General features: G+C 42.2%; 1 protein-coding gene across 1 annotated transcript in view; it reads left to right on the top strand.

Annotated features, from left to right (window-relative positions):
• LOC145395720 (ionotropic receptor 93a-like) overlaps positions 1–17,094 on the top strand; it is a 47,898-nt gene that overhangs the window by 21,278 nt on the left and 9,526 nt on the right. The window contains exon 5 of the mRNA XM_080269261.1: positions 6,795–6,981. Coding sequence (XP_080125387.1) covers positions 6,795–6,981 — 187 coding nt within the window. The remainder of the gene's footprint in view (positions 1–6,794; positions 6,982–17,094) is intronic.

The raw sequence follows: 17,094 nt of genomic DNA, 5'->3' as shown, positions 1-17,094 counted from the left end.
ATCTTGCTTTCTACCTTTATCCCTTTTCTTTTCCAAATTTGGTTTACTAAAGTATGTAGCCATTTTGCAATACTAAAAGCACAGAGTACTTACATTCCCTGGGGCAGTTGTAGTCTAAACAAACATCAGGTGACTGAGCGCATTCTTTTGGTACTCAGTTTTCTTTTTTGTTTAAACAAGTCTTGTTTAAAATTCTTCTTTTATTTTTTTTAATGATAAAAAATCAATTAGTCTAACCTGGTACAGAGCTTGACTCACATAAAGATATTAATTTAGGTAATGCCACTGGCCGTGCTGGCTCGGTATGGAGCGCTGTCGGCGCACGTCTGTTCTCCTTGGCTGCTGGTGTGTGTGTGCGTGTATGTAAAACAGGTGTCTACTACCGCAACATTAATCACAGCAGATTTATTCGCTCTCTCTCTCTCTCTCTCTCTCTCTCTCTCTCTCTCTCTCTCTCTCTCTCTCTCTCTCTCTCTCGTAAACAGTGTAGTAAACTTTTTCCTTTCTTGGTTTATGATATATACTGTTCTATTCCTTTATTAGTTGTTCCGACTACACGTAATCTGAGAGGTGCTTGAAGTACAGAAACCCCTAGCTGGTTGTGAGCGAGAGTATGGAGGGTACCTGGTGGGGTCATGGGGTCGGAGAGAAAAGTGGGGGGGTTGGGTGGGAGTGTGGGACTATGAGGAAGGGAGGAGGAGGGGATACCTCTCCATCGAGCAGTATTACAAACACGGAAAAGGAAACGAACTTATTCCGACATCTGTACCTTTCCCTCTGTAGGCTGTGTGTGTGTCCGTGAAAAAGCCCTGTCTGTTGTACTGTAAATACCTGTACAGAATAATATAGGGTAATGACGGTTAATACATCTCATACACCTTCTACATTTATCTTACGTGGACATCATTACACCAAACACAATGGCTACCAGCTGCATTGCATTTGGGTGTAACGAAAGAGGAAACAAGAAATCTGATCCATCCATTACATTTCATCAGTAAGCAACGATTATGTATTATTTTAAGGTAGTTTATAGGTACTGTGATTGTTTGATGGTAGTAAAAAATCCAACGTTTCCTTTCCATATTGCTGTATTCTCAAAAATATGAATATAAACATATACATACTCCGTATAGAGTTTATACCGAGATAAAAATACGATATTAGAGCATGTTACTTATCCTATGTTAACCAAGGATCTATGCAAGAGGCAAAAAAGGGTTTTAGCTTCGCAGAGAGAGAACTATACACCAGGCAGACAATGGTGACATTGTTTTTTCTGTGCTATCACCATATTCTAAAAAGATTGTCGCATACATAGCAGGATTTGTATCAATGAAACTTAATAGATCTTTGAAGAGTGAACGTTGCTGCAGTGTACTGTTTGCCAAAAACTGTGATACATCTCATGCACTGATTATTAAGAAAAAGAAAGGAAACCTGTCATTCCCCTCAAAAGATGTCATAGATATATGTTGCTTTAAGTGAAAAGATATTCAGAGAAAAAGCATTGCTTGCTAAACAAATACACCCTTACGCAGATCTTTCAAGGAAAATTTTTCACAAAATTGTAACTTATGTCTTACCAGAGTGCTTAGACAAATCTATATTTCCAAGCTTGACAGTACATATGTCAGACAGTGACCCTTTAAAGGATCATCTTGTGTTGTTAATCCGAGGTGTCTCGATGGCATATGGATACGTTGCCACGTTTTGTGACGGTGACACCTGACAATGTATCCATACGTTTTGGAATTGCTAGGTCCGTCATTTGCACATTTTTAAAGTTAATGGGTGATTTTTGGGAGGCATATGTGGGAGACCTTCCTCTACCCAATGCCAGGGAGGGATAATGCCTGGCCCCACCTGACCTCGGCAACTCACCTGTTAGCAGTGACCTGGCCAGTAAAGACATGTTGCAGCACGGTCTCTCCAATGACGATATTCAAGGCGAAAGTGATTCCTGAGGTGGAGGACAAAGGAAGAAACAAGCCAGAAGAAGAAAGAAGCAGATGTAATGAGGCGGTAATGTCGTAAAAGAAGGTGCCATATGTCGATGTGTTTGGTGAGTGAACAACGCTTATATCGCCTTTATTATTGTGTGAAAACCAATATACTCTTCTACTACATATAAATTCGTACCAAATAATTAAATATGTAACCAACTATGAATGGTTTGGAATAGTTACCCCTCCCATAGAAAATGTTTTCTCTGGAGCCTGACCTGAGAGAACATGGTACCAAGGTGAAGGTACTCTTACCTGTACCGTATTTCTAAACTCAACTGAGCACTTTCTCTCTGAATTTTCAAAGTTTGTCATAAAAAGCGGAGGATGTAGCTGAAAAAAAAATCTTTTCAATAATGTGCCGGGATTGATGGGGGTCATTGGTGAAAAATTTGCCGGGATGTGGCGGGTTAATCAAAACAGTAACAGAGACATATCTCCAGGTATGATACAGTTCACTGTACGACAATCATCTCTTAAAGGTATCGAGCAGAACTGCAATGAACAAGCTACTATTATTTAGTGGGTTGTAGAGCTAATGTCAGTGAAATGTTCATGTTAATGTAGTCATAGCTAGTAAATTGATCACAGTAAGCTCATCATTTCATTTAAACAGTTAAATTAATAATATAAATGAATGTGGGCAGAATAACTAGTAATAGTAGTATGGGGTGGGTAGCTGCCTGGAGGAAGTAAGCCTACAACAATATGGCGGACGTGCCAGCGGCTGGCTTCACCTGACATCACTGAGCGAGTGTCTCGTGCCGCCTCCACCCTCTAAACCTCCTTGATCTGGTCCAAACATGTCTCGAAACGTTGTGGACGAATTTTCACTAAACCTTTGGGAAAGAGCAACTATGTGGATGTGCATTAGTCTATTACTTTTGGTGTGGATTTGATCAGTGACAGCCGAATGTCAGCCGCCATATATTTTGTAATATGGACGGGATTTTTGCGAAGTGCAGTGACTGAATTCCGTAAAGTTTTGTGATTTTTCTTCAAATTTATTTAGTAGGTAATTTGTAAGTTATCCAACGACATATTTTGGAAGGCGATTAGCATTCGGCCCTTGAATGCATTTGTTTCATTTATTTGTGTTTCCTCAGATGACATTGTTCAGTTTTATCCAGATCTCTTGTCATGAAGGGGTAAATGGATGACCGACCTGTCCTCACCTGTTTGAAAAATCTCTCCAGACCTAAATGACACTCCTTGGAGACAGCATGGATGAAAAGTCAAATGTCATCAGACTGAAGTTAGCAGTAGAACATAGGGGTCTCGCTAGTGCTTTTGTCGACTGTATTTATTCTCGACATTTTATAGCAGTGACATCCATGTGATGAAATTACTTATAACAACTACTTATTATCCGGAGAATTCTGTATGGTGATAATTTGTTGGTATTTTTGACCTCACAAAGAGTCATGGCAATGGTTTGACAACAACTAAAGCTGGAGGAATACAAATTATAACTATAATTGTGCAAAAGTTATGAAGATTTTTTCTCTTCTTTTGTAATTTTTCACAGTATATAAACACATTTTTGCCAATGCCTCTGGATTTATTTTTGGATGTAAGAAAATGTTCTGGAAAGAGGTAAAGAAGGTCAGACAGGATGCCAGTGAAGTTAGTACGGGAGTGAAAGATAAACATAGCAGATTACTAGTTGAGAAGGGAGAAAAAGTGAGTAGATGGAGAGAACACTTTAAGGAATTGTTGAATATAGAGAATGAAAGTAATGTAGCTGGGGAATGGCTGGGAGAAGGATGGAGGCAAGAAGACAGGAAGAAATCTGTAGGATGGAAGTTCTGGAAGTAATGAAGAAAGTTAAACTGGGGAAAGCCCCAGGAATTGATGGTGTGTGTGGTGAAATGCTGAAGCATGGGGGAGAGAAAGTAGTAGAATGGATGTGGAAGATGTGCAGATTGGACTGGGAGGAAGGTAGAGTCCCTGAGGATTGGAAGTCAGGTATAATTATTCCCTTGTACAAAGGAAAAGGGGAAAAAGAAGTGTATGGTAATCATAGGGGCATTTGTCTTCTTAGAGTAGTAGGAAAAGTATACAGGAGGACACTTATTGACAGAGTTAGGGAAATAACAGAGGAACTAGTTGGAGAAGAACAGGGAGGCTTTAGGAAGGGAAGAGGTTGTGTAGATATTCATTCTTAGATCTTTAGTGGAAAAGTTTTTAGAGAAGGGAATGAAGTTGTATGCGGCCTTCATGGATTTAGAGAAAGCATATGACAGGGTGGATAGACAAGGATTGTGGAAAGTATTAAGAATATATAAAGTAGATGAGAAGTTGCTGAATGCTGTGAAGAGAATGTATGAGGGTGCCATGGCTGCAGTGCGTGTGGCTAGTGAACTGAGTGAGTTTTTCTGTTTGAAGGTTGGGTTGAAACAGGGATGTGTCATGTCTCCATGGTTGTTCAATCTGTATATGGATGGGGTTATATAAGAGATACAAGGTAGGGCTGTGGATGTTGGTGTGGCCCTAATGAGAAAGAGCAGTGTTTGGAAACTCGTTGTACTGTTGTTTGGAGATGATGATGTGTCGTTAAGTGAAGACGAAGGGGAGCTGCAAGGCTTGGTGGATGAGCTTGGGAGAGTGTGTAAGAAACGGAATCTAAAGGTGAATGTAGGGAAGAGTAAAGTTATGGTCTTCGAGAGAAGTTAAGTCATTGAATAGTGAGGTTGGATGAGGAGGAAATGGAAAATGTGAGTACGTTTAAGTACTTGGGTAGTGTAATGAGTAAGGATGGAAGTTTGGAGGGTGAAGTGTTTGAAAGGGTACATCAAGGAAGAAAGGTTGTTGGTTCCTTGAAGGCAGTGATAAGAAACATGGATGTGAGCATGGAAGTGAAGAAATTATTACATGATAGTATTGTGATACCAACTCTAACATATGGAAGTGAAGCATGGATGTCGTTGGAGGGACACAAGTCAAGAGTGAGAGCAGTCGAAGTGAGTTATTTGCGAGGAGCCTGTGGGGTCACATGGAGAAACAGACTAACAAATGAGGATGTGAAGAAGCGTTGTGGTGTGGATGTGGATGTGATAGGAAGCGTTAAGAGAAACATATTGAGGTGGTTTGGCCATATGGAGAGGATAGAGAGTGAGAGACTGACGAGGAGAGTGTATATGAGTGAGGTGGAGGGGGAGAGAGGGAGGGGATTGCCAAGGATGAGATGGAGGAATGGAGTGGACAGGTATATGAGAGAGGGGTGTGTGAATTGGGAGCAGGGCAGTGAAATGGCGGGGGACAGGGTGACGTGTAGGCGATTTGTTTGTGGCCACATCGTGTGGGACTAAGGCGTCTGGCAATAGATAGATAGGTAGATACAGTAGCTTCTGGATCTCCCAAACTTTATCATACTGATCCGAGAGCTAAAAAAAAATGCTAGTAAACACTGATAAAATTTTTCAGAATAGCGAAAAAGGACTTGTTTTAGGTTAAGTCTGTTTCGCAAAGCAATGCACCTCATTCAGACACAGCCCGTATTCTTGTTGGGTAAGAAAGCTCCCTAGGACCTCATTCGTAGCGATTTATTTTTGGATGTGACTGATTAATATCCTTTTGTACGTTATTTATGCAGAGTATGGCAATGTTTGGAGGATTTGTATAACACGGGGTATAACAGTAAAGTGCAATAAGCAAAATAAATCGCTTAGGAAATGATGTTATGGAGTTTCCTTAGTCAACGATAATACGGGCCACAATAGCTATTTTAACAGTGATCCCTGTTATATGAAGTAAGTCTGTTACATGTCATTCAGAGTCAACTTAGAATACTGTCTGGCATTACTGCCAGTTATTACAGAGAGAAAATACAACGCGTTTATAACTGATGTTTTCCCTTTGCAATAAAATATTCGGTGAAATATGACAGAAACCTCTAAACTAAGACACCGTGGACTAAATCGCCACAGTTCAGGTTAGTTTTCATACTACATTTGATCACTAAATACCTTATGTTATCATCTTACGATCCCCATGCGATTATATATATATATATATATATATATATATATATATATATATATATATATATATATATATATATATATATATTCGATCATGAGTTTATGAAATTGTATTTATGAATTGCCTCGCGGGCCTAATCAAATGGTATTGCAGGCCTTATACGGCCCGGAGGCCGGAGGTTTCCCACCCCTGCTTTAGAGGATGAAAAGCTAGAAACAGCTTTCAATAATCCCTTCATATCAGGCTAAATACAGTGATCTGACTTTAAATTGGACTAAATAGGAAATGCGTCCTCCAAGTAAAGGAATTAAGAGAAACTTTGAAAATGAAAGACTTTAAAAGGAAAAAAAAATGTTGTACAGCCATTGTTTAATCCTTTCAATGTTTGTATGTTTCTCAGCTGAATAAATATTTCCTGGTTTGAGCCTAAATGAACCATTATTTATGTCCTTACTCCCAGGAGTGGTTCATTCGCGTAAAGGGTATGAAGTTATATATTAATACTGACTATGGTCTTATTGTTTTTTACCTTTTAATATTAACAGCCAGTTGAAAAGCCATTTGTCAGCTGAATTTGAAGGAGAAAAAACGTGCAGATGGATTGGCATGTGACGAGGCGCCAGGATTCCAGAGGACTGAATGATGTACTAATGATTATGTGGCCCATTCTACTCGGCATGCTGTTCAATATTCTCCCAGTATCGAATATTCCTTCCTTATAATCCTACCTCATGATGTTTCTTGGTGGGCAAAACATCTGGGTAGATTATTACATTTTACTATTTATGTCTTTTTTTTTTTCAGGAGTGCTCATATTGGTGCCCCTCTAAACATGCAGCTGCTAATATCCCGGAACTTTGCTAAACTAGATGGCACTTCCCCCTTGTATATAGGCAAGGAAAACGTGCTTCAGGCTATGATAGCCTGGCCAGTGCCTCATGATGCCCCCTACACACCTCAGATTGATAAATGTCTGAGGATTATATCGCAGGTGGGTAAGAGAATTTACTAATTGGGCTTAATATGTTTTTTACACGAAATCACTCCTAAACTGAGTAACAATGACTGCAGGTAGCAATGTAACTAAAGATATCATTGTTATTAATTTCACAAGGATGATGTCTTACATATTGCAACCTCCAAGCACTTTTACCCAATTGCGGATAAATCCGTAGTAGTGAACGTGTCAACGCTGATGCCAAGTCGTCGACGAGTTATGTCCTCAGAGATGAGTAAAATTTTTATGTAAATGACAAGAGAATCTAACTGATTTATTGGAAAGAAAAATTGTGGTGCTGCAACTGCTCGATTATCTGACGCCAAATAAATGTTAAAACCTGTGTACTAAAACAAAATCGATACCCCTATCAAAGAAAAAAAAAAAAAGGCAACAAAGTAAGTAAATTATCAGTCAACTATAAATGATGTAAGAAGTTCACTTCCTTAAGAAAAAAATCAGTCAGATAGCCAGAGCCTCCTCCAAGTATGAAGGACAGAGTAGGCACCATCTGTCATGCTATGCCTATGGAGAAACCTCCACCGCAGGTCCCCCAGACTCGGACACAGGACTAGCATGTGACGGACAGTAAGGGGAACAAAGCAATCATCACAATACAGTTGAGCCTCACCACACATTAGGAACTCATGACTAAACCATGAGTGCCCAATACATAGCTGGGTAACAGCCACCTCCAATCACTAAGACATGCAGGGGAGAACCCTCGGCACTAACACACTCTGAAAAACATCCCTTAATTTACTGTTAATAATATCATTCCACAGGCTCTGCCAATATATAAGAATCACATACTTCAAGTAAGGCGTCATATCAGACGCAGGAAGGGGGTAGTTGGCAGGGGTCATCGAGAGGAAGCAGATTTTGCTAATGTATTTGCCATCTCATTGCTGTCCACACTGAAATGCTCGTGAACCCTTGCCTTACTCGAGAAAGGCAAGGATGGGGGATGAAGTGAATTAAATTCTGAAGTAAAAATAGTGGAAATTAGAAGAATTCCTACCCTTACAAAATCTGGGAATTTCACCCTAGACACACCAGTATCTGACTCTGAACCATCTGTATATACAAGGACGGTTTCTCTGTGAACTGACGAATGTCTCAAAACAGCTGATGGAGAGCCAGACAAAACACAGAAGACTTCGTAACCTCAGAATCCCTGCACACTTGCACCCCAGGAAGGCACCATGGAGGGATTTGGGGGAACTAGACAGGGCAGACACACTGTGGAGAAAGGTAAATCTCAATCGGCCTGACCCTGTATGCAAAGCAATGCAGATTGTGAAGATGAGAACAATAAGTGTGTGACTCTGAACCACCTTTATATACAGGAAGGGGTACCTCTGTGAATGGAATGTTCCAAAAATAGCTGATGACTGATGAAGTGCCAGAGAAGAGAGAGAAGATTTAGTATCCTAAAAATCCCTGCACTCCTGCACCTTGGTAAGGTACCATGGTGCAATTCTTTATTGCCGAGCAGGGCAGACAGGCTATGAAGAGAGACCAAAATCCCCTGTGAGGGTATAGTATGTTAAGTGCTTCGTGCCTGAGTGTCGTTCGTCTCGGACACTGGTTTGTCTTTTTTTGTTTGGTATTCGGTTCGGGTTCGTTTGGTGAGGTGGTAAGTAAATAGGAGGCGTGACGTGGCATCGGAGGTTAGATGGCAGTCATAATTCGAAGTACTGTCATTGCTCCCCAACCACCAGCCAAGGTCCTACTTGTGTCGAGGGCCGGACAGGAGAGGCATCCTTCATGTCCTGTTTGTGACTCATGTGACGTGTTCTAGTTCGAGTGGTACACGGCTGGCTAAGCTTACGGAACACCCGGGGATACAGGAGAGGGCCAATAATTTTACTTTTAACGTAGGGAAACTATACTGTAGCATATCTTATGAAGGGGTATATTATAAGGGACTTCTCTCTCTTTATCTAATGGTAGTACAAACTTTTAGTGCTTTGATTGTTATTGTTATTGTAATAAATTTATTTTTTTTGTCTGTTTACCATTAAACCAAGAGCAACACTCCTGATACCTGATCCCTGATTAATGATATCTATTCACCGGACTACTTTGTGTTTAGAGAACCTGAAGTACCGGTATTCACATCCCCCATAATCTGCCTGACCCTGTACCCAAAGGAATGTGGAGTGCGAGGATGAGAAACATGGTGCTGAAAAAATGACTGCCATGATACACAAACAGCAATAAATGACTATGGAATATATCTTACATGATTCCAGCAATGAGTGATCAGCGACTTGTGCGGTAGATAAAAGGAAGGAACATCAGCCTCCTCAAGGTAGGAATTGGCTAGGATCTGAAAGCACCAGTGGCAAGACACAAAACTGCATTATGCACATGACTGAGAACGCTACGCTGAGGAGCAGTGGAGGAGTACACCTCGTAAGCATAGGCAAGCTTAGATCCCACTAAATCTTGATACAAATGAAGGAGTGTACTCCGAGCTGCACCCCATGACGTGTGTTAGATATAGAGACAGCAACCTACCTTCAACAAATTCATTGCTTGCATACATGACACTCAGAGAAGTTTCAGATGTAAAACTCAAGTAACCTGACAGTCAAACGTTAAGCCAAGAAACTTAGTCTTCATGCACTGTTGCAGGTGCCAGCCCCTTTGATCTATAAAACTGGAGTGCAACACTCGTGCTTGAAGTTATACGGAAATCTCTCCAGTCTGCATAGGTGGCGACCTTTTCCAGCACCAGTTGCATCCTCCTCTCAACAGGACATATCTGGGAACAAGCAAACCATATCACTAGGTCATCCACATAAAAGGAAGGAGACACCCTCTGTGGCAGGGAATCAAGTGTGCCAATGATAGCAACAGCAAGTAAAGGAACACTTAGTACACTCTTCTGTGGTACACCTTCTACCTGAGCTCGTAGGACAGAGTGAGGAGAGCACACGTACCGGAAATCTGCGGTTCAACTAGAAGTCACTAAGGAAAAATGGCAGGTGGCCATGCAGTCCCAAACTGTGAAATTCAGAATAACATGGCACCATGCCGTATCATATCCCTCTGCAGGTCAAGGAACAAAGCTGCTAGATGCTGTCCACATGCAAAAGACTCACAGACTACTGTCTCAGGTCCGATGTGGTAGTCCAATGTACATCTCATCCAATGAAACCCTCCAGTGGCGTATCCATGATTTTTGCCAGGGGTGGGGGGAGGCAAACACTTGGAATAATTCCCCCAAATATCTGTCACCACAAATTTTCCTAGATTTGATACTTTATATCATCAGAAATAAAGTTACATCATGGATGTACATGGTGGAATGGATGAACCAATGAAAACTCGAGAGCTGGTGTGAGCGTCCCGAAGACACACTTTCCCACATTTGTGATACTATCGCTTTTTTTCTATTTTCCATTGCGTTCTCTCTCTCTCTCTCTCTCTCTCTCTCTCTCTCTCTCTCTCCACATAGGACATATGTGTAAATTAAAATTCGCTGCCGCACTCACTCCCAGGCTAGCATTCTGTTTTGTACTACTGCTGTGGTGGTAGTCAACAGATATTCTGTTTTTCACTACTTATTTATCTAGTTTGATTCTCACTGGCTCAGGCATCAGGGATGGTGCACACGTCAAGACTGACTTACACGTAAATAAATACATCTGTTTGGATTAACCTCTCTTAATCCTTGACTCAGGTGACCAGTCAACCTGCCCCACTCAGCAAGGTATGATTTTCATATCACCTGAACTGTACTGTACTGTATAGAAAGGATTATTCCATTAGGGAAAAAAAAAAAATGGTGTAAAGGTATTTATCCTGAAAAATTCACCAAGAAACGTGGGGAGGAGGCGGACATAAGATACTCTGTCCCTCAGGCTCCAAATAATCGGGGGGGGGGACATATACCCCTGTCCCCCACTCAAACGAAGCCCCTGGCGCACATATTTATATCTGCTTGCCTTCTAAAATGTAGTCTGAGGTGATCTTAAAAATTTCTGCTTGTTTCAGTTGTTTGTAACAAAAAATGTGCAGTGTTTGCAACTGGCTACAGGGTGAGAGGATATGGCTGCAGGGTAAGAGGATGTGGCTGAGGGGACAGCAGGGCAATTTTTACACCTCATCAGGATTCAAGTGCAAAACATCATTAGAGCTCTAATATTAACCACATAATCTAAGGTGATATGGGAAACTGTTAAGTTATAACTGGTCATTTTTTCTCAGGGGTTTTATAATATTTAGTCTAGCTTTCAATTTCAAAGGAAATTATTGCTCCTAAATAAATATTTTTGGAAATAGACAATATTATTTAATTTACAAGTGGTAAAATTAGGAAAACTGTATTGTCATACAAGAACTATGCCAAAAATCCCTTTCAGCATTTCCTCAAAATTTTCCCAGGGGGGCAAACTATCCCCCCTGCCCCCCCAGTGGCTACACCACTGAAACCCTCTTTGTGAGAGAGAGAATAAACCTCTTCTTTAGATAGCCTCATGCTAACCAACTTCTCAAACAGTCAGCATACACAAGCTGTCAAACAAATGGCACAAGAGTTAGACTTATTAACCCCCTAATCATGAGGCGTCACTTTTGTGATGCTCGGGCACAATGGATCATACCGCGGGGTGTCACTTTTGTGATTCTGTGTTATTTTGAATTTGCCCGGGCTTTCAAGTGGTGACTTGTATCATCTGTCAGTATTGCCTGTGTCCAACAATAGTCAGTGCTTCTAATGTCATCTTTACTCCCATCCATTGTTGACAATTTAGTCATTTTACCCCATTCTTGACTCCCCTCCCTACCTCCACTCCATTACCCTCTCCTCCCGTCTGCCCAGCCTCGCCGCGCAACTCAGATCTTGACCGGATTTTTCAACTGATTTCATCCATCAAAATGAGCCCTATGCTCTATTCTTATACAAACTAATATACATAAAAAAGGAAAAAGGTAATTGATTGCATCATACACCTGGAATTGGCTAATTATCACCTGGCAACACCCCACATGCACTCATTCGCTAATTTTCCCTGCATATTTACCCTTGAAATATACCGTATGACCTTTTCTCATAATAAAATTATATGTAAGAAAGGAAGGAATAAGCCTAAGTGATATTTATATTCTCCTGGAACTACCTACTTTATTATGTATTGTCTAGTTTTCTTGCCAATCATTTCATAGCATATAAATCAGCAACTGTCACCACACTGACATTGCCAACCCTTGGCTGCCCATAGACGCCACATCATTCAGTTTACTCTCGTCTTTCGGGGTGAAACTATGTCGGATTCGTGCCCCTCCCTTTCTGCCACTTCTGAGCCCACTGCAAAGGGTCCTGTGACCTCTACCCCTACTAAACCTCATGTGGGAAAGGGTAAAGGACTAAGTGACTCTGCTGTTGAACGTGAACTGGCTGATTTATCAGTGATAATGATGGATAGTGACTTTGATCTTTCTGGTGAATCGTGTGATGAGCCTGTGGAGGAAACGGTTACAGAAACTCCCAGCATGTGTGCTTCAGTGTCCCAAGTTCATCCTGACTCCAAGGAAAAGGAGCCCTTAGTGCAGCAATGGAAGGAATTTTGGAAGGGAGCAAACAGGAGGTGGGTTATCCCCGGAACAATGGCCCCCTGTGACCCAACCCACCATGAGTCCCGATGTTATTCACCTCCACACTCTTCCAGCCCCACTTCACTATTATCTTCCACCTCTTCAGCCGAAATTTCTCCTGAGTCTTTGTCGTTGGAGTCTCCACCAGCACCTACAGTGAAGACAGGCCTTAGGGGATGAGGTAAATCCCGTACTTGTCGTTAAAGTAGACTTGTTTCTAGAGTAAGGGCTGCTAGTGGTACACAGCAACCTAGGGTCAGTCGGAGTGACTTTGAAACAGCCCAGTCTGCCTCACAGCCACCCTCATCCACCCTCACCCAGCCTACACCGCCACGAGAGGGAACCCTGGATGCCTTTGTGTGGACTGAAGGTTCTGATTTCATCCCGGAACAACTCCACTTTGATGAGAGTTCCTCTGGGATACAGCCTGCCTTCACTCTTGACGAGGATGCTGAGTGTGTGGACTACCTTTTGGCCTTCCTTGATGACGAAGTCATGCAGCATTTATGTGATGAGACCAACAGGTACAAGTCACAACATGCTGCAAATGGTGCAGGCACAGCGAAAATGCAACAGTGGACCGTGCTTGGAATGCAGGAACTGTATGTGTTTTTTGCTCTCATGCTTCTCATGCCTCATTCACGGAAGCATGAGTTGGAAGGTAATTACTGGTCCATGGACCCTATACTACCATCACCCACCTTCAATAAGTACATGTCCAGAGATCAGTTCCGTAACATCATGGGAAACCTGCACTTCACTGACAACGATGTACCTTCCCAGACTGACCCACTCTGGAAGATCTGGGAGATTCTGAACAGAATGAAAGATAAATTTGTCATTCTTCCACCCAGTTCAGAAGGTTGTCATAGATGAATCCTTGGTTCTTTTCAGAGGACGTCTGAGGTTCGTACAGTACATTCCAAGTAAATGTCATCGGTTTGGAATAAAGTTCTTTGTACTGTGCAACTGTAAGACAGGGTACATCCTTGACTTCGTCATCTATTCAGCCAGCACTGTCGATCTGGACAAAACACACACCCTTGGCTTCTCAGGCCGTGTAGTGAAAGTGCTGCTTGAAACTTATTTTGGTGGGAATCATGTGCTGTATACTGACAACTATTATACAGCACAGAAACTTGCTAATTACCTTTCAGGGCACGACATCGGCTCCTGTGGCACTGTCAAGAGCAATCGTTCCCACTTCCCCAAATTCCTCGAGGCAGGAATTTTGCAGCGGGGAGACGTGCACCTATGCAAGTCAGAGAAGATGCTGGCAATACAGTGGCATGACAAGAGGGTCTTGCACATGCTTACCACCGTACACAAGGGGGAACTCCAAGACAGTGGGAAGGTCGACCGTAAGACAGGCGAACCTGTGATGAAACCTGATGCTGTCATCGACCATAATATCAACATGCGACTGGTGGACAAGTCCAACATGATGATGGGAGAGATCGACTGCCTCAGTAAGAATACTAAGTGGTACAGGAAAGTGTTTCTGCATCTCATTGACATAACGATGCTGAACGCCTTCATCCTGTTCAAGATGAAGGAAAAACCACCCAAGTCGTTCTCCCTGAGGTTGTTTGCCAGGACCTGTGTTCAGCAGCTGCTTGAGAGATATGGTAGGGTAAAAGCAGAGGACTTACATGGATCAGCAAAGACTGGTGCAAATGCCTGCCACTACAAAGAGGAAGGCTGCGATCCACAGGTGCCAGGTGTGTGCACGTGTCACCAGACGCACACCTGAGCAAAAACGCACCTCTTAGCAGTGCACTGAGTGCCAGGTTCCCTTCTCTGTACCCTGCTTCTTTGATTACCACACTACCACAGCCTGAAGCATTTCTAAAACAGTGCAAGTGGAAATGTAAATAACGTGTGAATAGCAAGTGAAAGCAATGGATGTAAATATAATCGAACAGTGGAAAATAGTTTTATAAGTTACTGCAAGTGACAGTGCATAACATAGTGTAAATAAAATGGAAATATTAATCTATCTATCTATCTATAGCCCGACGCCCTAATCCCGCAAAGGGTGGCCGCAGACAAAACGCCTCCAAGTCACTCTGTCACCCACCATTTGACTCCCCTCCCCCCAACTCACCCCCCCTCCCTCATATACCTCTCAACTCCATCCCTCCACCTCATCCTCGGTCTACTCCTCCCTCTCCCTCCCTCCACCTCACCTACATACACCCTCTTAGTCAGTCTTTCATTCTCCATTCTCTCCACATGTCCAAACCACCTCAGTGTATTTCTTCTAATCTTTTCAACCACATCCACATCTACCCCACAACGTTCCTTCACTTCTTCATTCGTCAACCTGTCCCTCCACGTCACTCCACATGCTCCTCTTAAGTAACTCATTTCCACTGCTCTCACTCTTGACTTGTTCCCCTCTTGCAAGGTCCACGCCTCGCTTCCATACGTCAGGGTAGGGATCACAATACCATCATGCAGTGACTTCTTAACTTCCATACTCACCTCCCTATTTCTCATCACTGCTTTCAGTGTACCAACAACCTTTCTTCCCTGCTGTACCCTTTCACGTACTTCATCCCCCAAAGTTCCATCCTTACTCAGCACACTACCCAAGTACTTGAATGCACTCACATTCTCCATATCCTCACCATCCAACCTCACTGCACACTCTGTGACTTCATTCCTCTCAAACACCATAACTTTACTTTTGTTTACATTAACTTTCAGTTTCCTCCTCCTCCTAAATATTAATAATGTAAATAAAATAGGAAATGTATATAGAAATGTAAATAATTAGTAATATAAGAATATGAGTACAAATACTTGGAGTAACGACAGTGAAAGTGAAAGCTTCGCTCTCTATGTTAGTTTACTGAATGAGAAAGTGAATGCCTGGAGTGAAAATAAACTACAATTATGGAAGGAAATTTATGGATAAATACTGTCTTTATAAAAAAGTGTAATAAAGTACTAGGAATATAAAGTGTGAGTGTGTTGATGAATAATAAATGACAGAATACCAGCAGGGAATGAGTGCAGGTGGAAAGCTCGTATGCGCTTGTAATTTACATTGCTTTCACAGTGTTTTATTTTGGAGTATGGATTCCAAATTACCCGGTACTTGAAATTCATAGAATAGTGTTTCTAGTGATAATATCAGGCAGTGGTAATCATATTACGGGGTGTCGGGAAGTGTAAAATGGAGACTTCGTTATCCAACTTCAGAAGTCTCCAGAAGTCCTACGGTAGTCGACGAAGGCTCAGCAAACAACCCAGGAGAAAGCTGAAGGTATGTGTCATATGCATATAAAATTTTATTATTCTTGGACTAAAAACTGATTTTTGGCAAATCTATCTATCTATCTATATACCTAGTCTGCTTCCCCCAAGGAAAGGGAGGTAGCCGAGACAGGATGACACACTCCCCATTTACTCATCCATTCAAACACATTCATTCGCATCTTAGTCCCAAAGGGGAGAACGGACAGATCCTCACCGCACCACACCGCACAAGGGTCAACTGCGCAATGCAATCAGTGACAACCGCAGCAGGGCCCGACAGCAGAGCTGGTTTACCCCTGCCACATCATAACAGACTCATCCCCTTACCCGCACCTGACCTGAAATAGCTGATCAGACCAAATGCGGGAGAATATCCCCCAAGGGCTGCGTCATCACTTATTCATTCACAATTTCTCTCCATTTATTTCTGTCACGCACAGCTACTCTTCCTTGCTCAACAGACATCCCTCTCACATGCAGTGCTCTCTTCACACTGTCCATCCATCCTATTCGTGGTCTTCCTTTCAGCCTTACACCTCTCACATCAGATCTAGTTATCTTTTTCACCAATCGCTCATTATCCATTCTCTCCATATGCCCAAACCATCGCGACACCCTCTGCTAAACTCTACCACCCATCTCCTGAACAACTCCAGTTCTCCTTCGCACTTCATCATTCCGCACTCGATCCATACGCGTCACTCCACACATACTTCTCAGACACCTCATCTCCATTACATTCAATCTTTTCCTCTCTGCAACACCCATATTCCATATTTCAGCCCCATATAATGCAGTCGGTACCACAGCACCCTTATACAGCCTTCTCTTTACATCCATTCTAAGCGAACGACATCTAAACACTTTTTTCATTCCTCCCAGCACCTTTCCTACTTCATTTATTCTAAACTTTACTTCTGCATCTATTCTTCCATCCACAGCAACATGTGACCCTAGATATTTAAAACACTCTACCTCCTCAAGCAACTCGCCATTCAAAGCTATATTCATCCCCCTACCATCTACAAACCTAGTACACTTCATCACTTTACTCTTATTCTCATTTACTTTCAATTTCCTCCTTTCACACACCCTTCCAAACTCCTCTGCCAACTGTCTCAATCTCTCCTCCGAATCAGCCACCAGTGCAGTCTCATCTGCAAACAGCAGCTGCTTCAGATTCCACTCTCCACCATCAACATTCACCAGACTCAGACCTCCACCAAAAACTCT

The sequence above is a fragment of the Coenobita brevimanus genome, chromosome 33 (assembly GCF_032717465.1).
Source record: "Coenobita brevimanus isolate Jiangsu-jjx chromosome 33, ASM3271746v2, whole genome shotgun sequence".
In the NCBI taxonomy this organism is placed as follows: domain Eukaryota; kingdom Metazoa; phylum Arthropoda; class Malacostraca; order Decapoda; family Coenobitidae; genus Coenobita; species Coenobita brevimanus.
Note: the sequence above shows the minus strand (reverse complement) of the source record. Positions and strands in the feature narration are given on the sequence as shown.